Source organism: Limulus polyphemus, unplaced genomic scaffold, assembly GCF_000517525.1.
Source record: "Limulus polyphemus unplaced genomic scaffold, Limulus_polyphemus-2.1.2 Scaffold2852, whole genome shotgun sequence".
Lineage (NCBI taxonomy): Eukaryota > Metazoa > Arthropoda > Merostomata > Xiphosura > Limulidae > Limulus > Limulus polyphemus.
The window spans coordinates 133376-143297 of record NW_013668462.1 but is presented as its reverse complement, the minus strand read 5'-3'; the positions used below and the strand labels follow the sequence as shown (position 1 = coordinate 143297).

The 9922-nt window shown below is 38.3% G+C and overlaps 2 protein-coding genes across 2 annotated transcripts in view; one reads left to right on the top strand and one right to left on the bottom strand.

Moving 5' to 3' along the window:
• Positions 1-208: 208 nt before the first annotated feature.
• LOC106468060 lies at positions 209-598 on the bottom strand. The gene has a single exon (XM_013928458.1). The coding sequence runs from the start codon at positions 596-598 to the stop codon at positions 209-211; it is 390 nt and encodes a 129-aa protein (XP_013783912.1).
• Positions 599-8087: 7489 nt separating this feature from the next.
• The window catches only part of LOC106468059, a 74324-nt gene continuing 72489 nt past the window's right edge, over positions 8088-9922 (top strand). Inside the window, exon 1 of the mRNA XM_022396369.1 lies at positions 8088-8208. The gene's annotated coding sequence lies outside the window, so the exon portion shown is untranslated. The remainder of the gene's footprint in view (positions 8209-9922) is intronic.

Sequence of the window (9922 nt, the reverse complement as noted above, 5' to 3'; positions counted from 1 at the left end):
TACTTAACACTAGCAGGATATCTGGTGTTGCCCAGGGACCAAAGCACACAGTTTGGTGACCACTTGATCAAGAGGAAAATTACTAAAAAAGCTTCATGATACTTCTTTCAGACAAAATATTTATTTTCTTTGTAAGAGAGATACACAATTCAAAGAAACTTGACTTTTGTCGAAAACATAGTCAGCTGAGGGTTTCATGAAAATATAGTCAGGTAAGGGCTTCATGATAAACAATGTTCTTAGTTTTACCACATGGAGCATTTACATAAATATTTTTTGGGCTTCCAACACGTGAACATCCAACACAGAGCTGTCCATGAGAGAAGCAGGGCTCTTCCAACTGCAAGCCAGTTACCTTCAATGTCTGACCTTGCAATTTGTTGATGGACATGGAAAAGCTTAAGCGAATGGGAAACTGTAGTCTCTTAAACTCAAATGGCATATCTGTGGGAATCACTGGGATTATCGTTATGAAAACATCTTCAAACTTGCCACATCCAGAAAGTATTGTAGCTTCAATAACATGGGGCATAAGCATCTTTACTGCCAGTCTTGTTCCATTGCACAGACGTGGTGGATCCAAATTTCGAAGTACCATGATTGGTGCTCCTACTTTTAGACTAAGACAATGTGGTGGGACTCCTGGAGGTTCAAGTGAATTCAGAAACTCTGGGGGATAGTTGACCACTTGGGTTTGATCAGCCACTGAGTCAACTGACTTGTAACACTAGGTATTACCAGGTATCTGCTGCAACAGGTGTGTGTTGATGACATTGACAACATTGTTATTTGGAGCTAATATTGCTCTTTCACACAGCCATCTGTGATTTTGATAGTTTTCAGAAAGTTTTGGGAAAACCTTTGCTTTGAGTTCATCAACAGATGTTACTTGTGTACAGATTAGTCCCATGTCAAATGTTCCTTGTTGATCTTGTTTGACTTTGCCATTGCCTAGTTCCAATAGACTGTCAGCAAATTGTCCAGATAATTGGTCTTCATGCAGATGGGCTCTCATATTGGTAGATAGGTGGAATTTTTTTACGTTTCTTCAAAGATATAATGATTTTAGGCAAGCCTTAACTTCATCGGCTCATGTGCCTTTTGGAAAAACTGGCAATGTTTGTCTGAAATCTCCAGCCAAAATCAAAGTGACTCCCCCATTATCGTTTTACTTTCATGAATATCTTGCAGCGTCCTATCCAAAGCTTCTAATGCTGTTTTGTGAGACATTGTACATTCGTCCCAAACAATCATTTGGCATCTTCTGAGAACTTCTGCCATCCCAGTTCCTTTACTGATATTGCATGTAGCATTTTCATTTATGGCCAAATTCAATGGGAAATTAAATGCAGCATGGGCTGTCCTGCTTCCAGGCAAAAGAGATGCTGTGATTTTGGATGAAGCAACTGCAAGTGCAATTTGCTTATGTTGACGAACTTCTTCCAACAGGTTGATAACAAATGTTTTCACTGTTCCTCCTGGTGCATCAATGAAAAAGACTCCACCCTTCTGATGTTGGACACTACCAGTTATTGCTGCATATACTGTTCTATGGGCAGGTAGCAATTTTGACTCGTTAACTGAAACTTCTTGGTTAAGAGCTTGAATATCATAAGTGGTCTCACCCAGAACCTCACGATTGAGGTTGTCATTATTGTAGCTAACTTCTATATTGGGTTTTTGTAGTTGAGCCTGGTGCTTGAAGTCTTCTGACAGATCTTTTCTGTGATTTTTCCACAGGGCAAATGGATCTGAAACACCACAAAATTGTAGCAAAACAACAAACAAACTTTTGATGTTGGCTGGTGACTGTGAGACTGCTGCTTCTGTCAGAGTGGACTTCCACTGTGCATCATCTTCAATAAGGCCTCGCTTGAAACATGCCTCTCTATAGTTGGCATAGAGCTAACCTTGGACAATACGCAAATCCTCAAAGAATGTCGCGCCTCTCAAATCATGAAACAGCATACAAAGGTAAAAACACTCTTGCTGGCTAGGATGAACAGTATAGACCCTTGCCAAGGCTTCATCTTTAAAAAACCCAAGATGACCATCTATTGGAGTACCTCTTTTTCTCTTACTCCATTTGTTGTTGCTCCAAGTGTAAAAAGACGGGACCTCAGAATAAAGTAATATGTATGCAAAGGGATCTTCTTGGTAAAGGTTGAAGAATCCAGTCAGTGTTGTATTTTTGGAGCCAATGTTTGTTGCAAAGCATTTTCTTCAGTGAAGTAAGCTCTCTGTCCGTTTTCTAGGTGGACACTAAGTTGTTGGATGGTAGGATGTCGTTCATGAATTGGAAATCCCAAAATGCGCCAAAATGCTTCATTGCTAATAATGTACTTTCCAAGTTGGAACTGAGTCACTTCATCATTTGTGTTTTGGTCTTGAAGAGCATACATAGCAGCGTCAGATCCCTTGTTAACATACTTGCACACATATTTGATTGACTTGACTGAGTTACAAAACTCAACATTGATGTGTGCATCAAAGGTCTTTGACAACAGAGGACAATAAGGCAATATCCATCGATTATCAATGTTAACATCCTGACCATTTCTCATTTTCATCATGGCTGTAAATCCTCCATTTTCAGGCTTTCTCATTCTGTAGAGAGGATATCCATGATCACTAGTTTGGGTCTCTCTTATCAGTTGCCTGTTTTCTGTTTTCCATGCATGAGGATGTTGGATTTAAAGGCCAAAATGGTCCATGAATCATTGTTCTTTTGATGGTGTTTAAGAGGCTTTGGTCATTTATAGGATCTGGAAGCACTGTAGAGATAATTGAGTCTATTAGATTAGATTGGATTTTTGTTTTTAGCCAGAGAAGAATGTGTGCATGAGGGAGGCCTCTTTTCTGACACTCTATAGTGTACATGTCATATCGTGTAGAGCCAAAGAGTTCATACTTTTTCATGAGTTGCATCATTTTGATGAGTTTTTGTTGAAAACCTCTGGCCAACAAATCTTGTCGGTCCTTTGCAGGCTGTCCTGGGAAAAGCTCATTCTCCTCTTTCCAAGAAGGATTGCAGATAAAAGTGATGAAGAGATCTGGCGTTCCATAAGTTCTGATATAGGTCATGGCAACTTAAGTTCATTCATGCATGTATCTTGGGCTTCCTGTGAAAGTGGATGGAAGAATGCTCTACCTTCAAGATGAATGTAGGAGTCAACACGAAGATCTTGTTGGTGTGTTTTTATGTACATCAAACTTTCTGTTTCCACCTTGGTATACATATCAACAGCATAATGTTGAAACAGCTCTTGACAACATTGCAATTGGTTGAAATAATTATTTAGAATCATGAAGTTCTAGGCATAGAAATCCATGCATGACACAGTTTTGTTCCTTGAGCTTGTGGAATTCCAAAGTGGTATCCATCTTCTCCATGCACACAAGTAAGCGGATACTGAAGGGCATCATAAGATCTTTGTGTCTCATTTATCCTCTTTATAGTGTTATTTCGAAGTTTTAAGAGAATGTCTCTTTTTCCATGTTCCTGGCTATTCCTGACCAAGACAACCTCATTGCAAGTAGATTCATTGAATCGATCAAGATGTTCTCCATATGGTCGTTTATCATCATTGATCACTATATGGTAGTCCAAAGTAGGAGCACTTTCAAATGCATATTTAAAGCTTTGCACATAATTGTTAGTGGTATGGATCATCTCCTATAGTTGCAGTATGATATAAAGTCTGGTACCCTTCATGTAGTTGCAACGATATTCTGCTTGTTTTTGCATATTTCCCACAAAATAAAATTGTAGAAACTGTGGATGTTCGTCTGCATGAGGTTGGAGTGACCCAATGCGATGGTAGATTTGTCCCTGTACTTTAAATGTTGGCATAAGTCCCCCTTTGGGGACGATGTTGGCTCCAAAAGATGTCACTAGAAATGCTGAGTTGTGGGCTCTGATCATCTTTAGGAAATATTTTGAACCTGGTGAGTCACCTAGGAGCAGCATTTTCAATGGTTGTGGTGGCTCGGCTAATAGAGGTAAGCTAACTTTACCATTGAAAAACACATTGATGGTGTTTCAAGTTTCCACTTCTTTGACTGCATTTATAGAAGAATAGTCAATGTCAGCCGAGTAATTGAATGCAGCATTTAGCATATTGGTCACAGTAAATAGTGATCCCCTTTGCCTGGTAGTTCTTGTGTGCATTGCTTGGAGTCTTGCTTGTTCTTTTTCAGCAGACTCTTGTTGTTTGGTCTGTGAATGCCTGGTGGCATCAGCAGTGAGGCGAGCCTGATGGTGTTCTTCTGTTTCCTGCAGACTGCTCTTTGCTTGTCTGGAGGCCTGAGCACTCAGGCGAGCCTGATGCTGCTCTTCTGTTTCCTGTAGCCCGCTCCTTGCTTGTTTGGAAGCCTGAGCACTCAGGCAGGACTGATGCTGCTCTTCTGTTTCCTACAGTCTGCTCCTTGCTTGTCTGGAGGAATGAGCACTCAGGCGAGCCTGATGCTGCTCTTCTGTTTCCTGTAACCTGCCCCTTGCATGTCTGGTGTCATCAGCTCTGAGGTGAGCCTGATGCTGCTCTTCTGTTTCCTGCAGCCTGCTCCTTGCTTGTTTTGAGGCCTGGAAACTGAGATGGGCGTGGCATTGCTCTTCTGTTTCCTGCTGCCTGCTAAGTATCTGTCTGGAGGCCTGAGAACTGAGGTAGGCCTGGCACTGCTTTTCTGTTCCCACTGCTTGCTACATGCGTGTCTAGAGGCTTGTGCACTGATGCGAGGTTGATGTTCCTCAGCTGTCTTATGATCCCTTGTTTCTCGAATTCTGGGAGCTTTTGAAGAGCTTCTGCCAATACTTTTTCGTTTCTTTGGTCCCATCTTGAGGTGGAGTTTCGTATAATACTAGTGTACAGCAGTGGCACTTATTGAACAACCTGTGCTAGAAGTTTAATATCGAATCGGAAACATAAATTTTAATACAGGCCTTATATAACTTGAGTTGCTACACTCAAGTAATATGGAGAAGTCTCTAGAACCTTCTAGAAGTCTTGAAATCAGTAGCTTGAATTGCTACATTCAAGTAGTATGGAGAGATTTTTGAGTTTAATATCGACGAATCTGAATAAAAATTTGTTGCAGGCCTTATATAGCCTGATTTGCTACATTCAAGTGGTATGGAGAGATTTCTAGAATCTTCTAGAAGTCTTGAAGCAGTAGCCTGAATTGCTACATTCAAGTAGTATGGAGAGATCTCTAGAATCTTCTAGAAGTTTTGAAATCAGTAGTGACAATAATTGAAATCAGTGGAAGGGAAATTTTGTATGGAGATGACTCCAAACATTCTAGAAACTTCTGACATTCTGAAATTGAGCAAGGTGATGAATAGCTGTTATGCAAACTGAACATGTTTGGGCAGTTGTAGTATGTTTGAAATTGATTTTCATAGTGGTTTCACGAATTTTTTACAATGAAGACTGTAATTTCACCAGTTTTTGCCTTATTTCGTCTCCCTGCGACCTCAGATGGCTTTGAACGTGAAATCCAATGTGTTCGTGACATTTTTGATGAAAAGTTAGTCCTAATGAACCTATTTTGACATTTGTAGAGTGGTCCATATCGATTTGTATTGGGAACAAACAAACAGACATACATTCACAAATATACAATAGATGTTTGTGTAAGATAGTGTTACGTCTCCGTTCGTTAGTTAATTTTCCGTAAAAATTCTTTCCGAAGAAACTTTACCGATGCAAGTCCTTTCTTAAATAAAACTGGTTTATTCTTTTTGAATACAACTTTGCGATACACTTAATTTCAACAGTCGCGCTATAACAAACTCTATAATTCACAACCAACGTCTCACGTGCTCAACTCAACAATACTCTGTCTGCAGTTCAATTACACATTGCTCCCGTTGCTTCTTGGCCGGTCTTATATATACAAGACTACCCCCATATCTAGTAGTCTCCCGACGCTTCATGAACGTTCTAGAAGCGCGTGGCGTGTTACTAACGTCACGTGACCTCCGCTGTCGTAACAGTAGTCTTTAGGGTATATCATGTAAAACTCTGAATAGTGGGAAGCATAAATTATTTTCTATATACTCGTATATATAAAGATATGAAATTTTTTTGAGAATCTTTCTCAAAAGTAGGATAAATAGCGTTTTAGTGAGGTATGAATGCTGGAGAGCTCTGATGTTGAATGACAACTTCATTACAGAGGCGTTTACAGTTTACAACGGTAACAGCCTAGTGTTCTGAAATGCCATAGTTCGGAAGGTCTGATATTCCAAAAATTGAACTTAAAAGCAATTACACATGTAGGCCTAATGATCCTTCAACTATGGTTCAAGTTATATTTTATAAACACTAGTATGTGTATAATGTTATATTAAGGACAACATTTTGAGGTATACTTGTAATCATTCCAGAGACCAATATTATTATTATTATTGTTACCTGTAATGAAAGCTTTATAATTTTTCGAAAATTATGTCAATTTTCATAATAATAACATTATTGTTACGAAAGCTGAAGTCGCGCGACGCTGGGAGCATGCGCGCTGGAGTTTCTCGAAGGATCATGAATTTGCCCCACAATCCTAGTACATTCGAGACGCCCTCTTTTTAGTATATAAGCCTGGCGAGAAAAACCAGCGGGATTGAAGAGATAGATAATTGAATCAAGTGAACAGTAGGTGCCATAAATAAAGTGTGTAAATAACTGTGATTTATAGAGTGTGTTATAAAGGCTGTTAAGTTTAAAGTGACTGTGGAAATTCTGTGTAATCGAGAAAGGACTTGTATCGCTGAAATTCCTCGAAAATAATTTATAACGGAAATTAACAAACAAGCAGATACGTAACATTATTGATCCAGAAACAGCAGGAAAATGTTTAATAACATTAAAAAGAGTAAAGCAAACTCTAATACTAGAACGGAAAATTTTAGGAATAATAGTCCTTCCAAATATTGTCTTTCCCCTTAAACAATGATGTGTAGTAAAAGCTTTTGGCATATTTTCCTAGTCGGTAACCCCGAAATGGGTGAATTAAGATTAAAGCAGTGTTTTTCAAACTGTGGCCCCGCATGGCCAGGTGGTTAGGGCACTCGACTCGCAATCTGAGGGTCGCTGGTTCGAATCATTGTCATACCAAACATGCTCGCCCTTTCAGCCGTAGAAGTGTTATAATGTGACTTTCAATACCACTATTCGTTGGTAAAAGAGTAGCCCAAGAGTTGGCGGTGAGTGGTGACGACTAGCTGCCTTTCCTCTAGTCTTACACTGCTAAATTAGGGACTGCTAGCACATATAGCCCTGGTGTAGCTTTGCGCGAAATCCATAACAAACAATTCAAACTGTGGCTCGCGTACTGGTGTCTGGAGAAGCACGGCCTTTTGGCCCAAAACTATCGACAGAAGAAACAGAAGAGTTGGAGACGACGATAACGTAACAGTCCTATTACTTTGCTCTCGCATTTATTCACTTCTTACAAGCGTTGTTTTTTAATTATTAAATACAGGTAAATAAATTTTGGTTTTGCTGTTATCACTTGCGAAAATGTTTTTAATGTGAAGGGGATGGGCGCAACGAAAACTTTGCTGAGTTAGGGGGGCGCCGCTATTTAATATTTGGAAAACATTGGATTAAATTATTAACTGAGTCATTTGTGGAAGTAACTACTTTTGCTGCTTATATAAGGCTTTATAAAGTACGTCGTCGTACGCCGTATAATGTGAACACTTGTCGTGTTTGCCTAAACTTCTGCCGTTGCATATTATATAAGTTATATACAAGTGCTTTGTCATGAAAACGTTAACGTTACTTTATCTAACGAAAATGTATTAAAATCCCTTTATTTATCTTTCAACCTATGTACACTGGTACGCATAATCATAGGTAAGTAATGTTAAACTTCTTTAATTAAACATTGGTGAAGACAGAATTAGAGATGAGATATTTGTTCATGATACCATGAAAAACGCCTAACATATGTGGAACGTTACAATTATGACAACGACGTTTGAGCGATTTTGCATACTTCGTCCCTCCATTCTACCCACATCCCTACGATGAGCATAGCGGAATCGTCCGCTGAGCTGGAGAACCACTAGTCTTCTTACGGTGAGCTCGTGAACAGCACGAGCAGCATTGTCAGCAATTAAAAGGACCAACATATCGCTAATTCATAGTTAGTGGTTGAATGAAGTTTAAGCGGTTTTTCTAAAAGGTATTCGAGGCATTTTTAAAGGTAAGGTTTTAGTATTATGTGTAATTGCGAAAGGTATAATTGTAGGAATTACCAAGAGAAATACAGTCTGCTAGTGAACAAGCCGTATACAAACGATTGCTGGTCTCGCCGTGTCTGATATCCAACAATGCGACCATATGAAAGCGATCGTTGACGGCATATATACCGTATTGTAACATGTACTCACAGGTGTAGATAAATCGGTTGCCTCTCTTCTACTGCTCCCTCTGTATTCATAAATATCTCCTCTCATTTTGTTTCTTATGTGACCAACATTGATTTTGTTTATTTTAACAGAATATTGCCTTCTTCTTCTTCTTGATTATCTGTATGATACTGTTTCATATGTATCTAAAGCTATCAATCTATCCCATTGGTTGTAGTAAAAATATATATTGTTTTACTTGCACACTTGACTATATCTTTCTAAAATAAAATGTTTTCCATTAATTAAACAGAGTACCCGCATTGTATTTCTATTGACTGTTAGTATAATGTGATTACAGTTTGAATGATGCACAATACAAAAAGAAGGCTCTCCATAAATCATTTAAACATATAACTACCAAAATATATAAAATAAAAACCAACATTTCTATATCCTAATTTTAGGGTATATTTTTGCATTACTTTCGTTAAATCAGTTCAGCAAGAGTTTAAAATGGACCGTTCAGTTCTTTTTTTGAAAATTTTACGTATTTATGTTGAAAATTTGTTCGTTTTAACTAATCTAAGCGCAAAGCTTCTCAATAGGCCATCTGCGCTTTGTTCACCATGGAGAATCGAACCCCGGATATTTTAAGGTTGTAATTCCATAGACTTTCTGCTGACCCACACTAACTAAAATATAAAACAACCAATCATATAGTAATTAGATTTACACGCAGTCTTTAATTATGTATTCTTGCTGTTAACAGTGTTTTAGGCCATAAATCTAATATGTCACAAAGCTTAGCCTGCCTAGCATGTTTTGGTGAAGCTTAAATCATGTCACCCAGCATTGCTATAAAGTCAGTCGATCTACACATTTTAAAGATTTAGCTATGTGAAGACAACAAACTTTTTTATCGGTGGTTTGTGTGAAATTACATCACTTGATGAGTTCTGGTACTGAAAGAAATGCCTCGTGGGAAGTGGCGGGCGGCATACAAGGTATTCGGATGAAATGCTATTAACCTTGGCTACTTTTTTCATGGAATAATGAAAGATTCTTTTTGCCTTAGACTGTACTATTACTATAGAATACAGAAGCAAATTATTTCTGCTTGGTGATCTCGGGCTTATTCAGATTTCAAAATGTCCTTATTTTAGGGCATCGTAGTGAATCAAACAACTTTACAGTATCGTCATATGCTATCTCCTTATTTAATTTGCCAATTTCTTCCACAATAGTTTTAAGTATAACACACTGTACTTCATAGCTCGGTAATGTGTGTTTACGCTTATAATCGTCATAGTGTATTATTAGTCACTTCTGGGAAAGTATATGAGTAAACTTCATCAACTGTTAGTAAGCAGTCAGCAATTAAGTATACATACTAATGTAATAGGAGACTTAAATTTACTTAAAATAATCAGATATTGACATGAAATAGTACAGAGTAAGTTGTACCATTCATATACACTATTTTCTTGGAAATTTGAAAGTATTGTTGCGTCATCGAGATCATGTGATTCTCACGCTCTCTACTATCTAGAATTATCCTGTACTTTG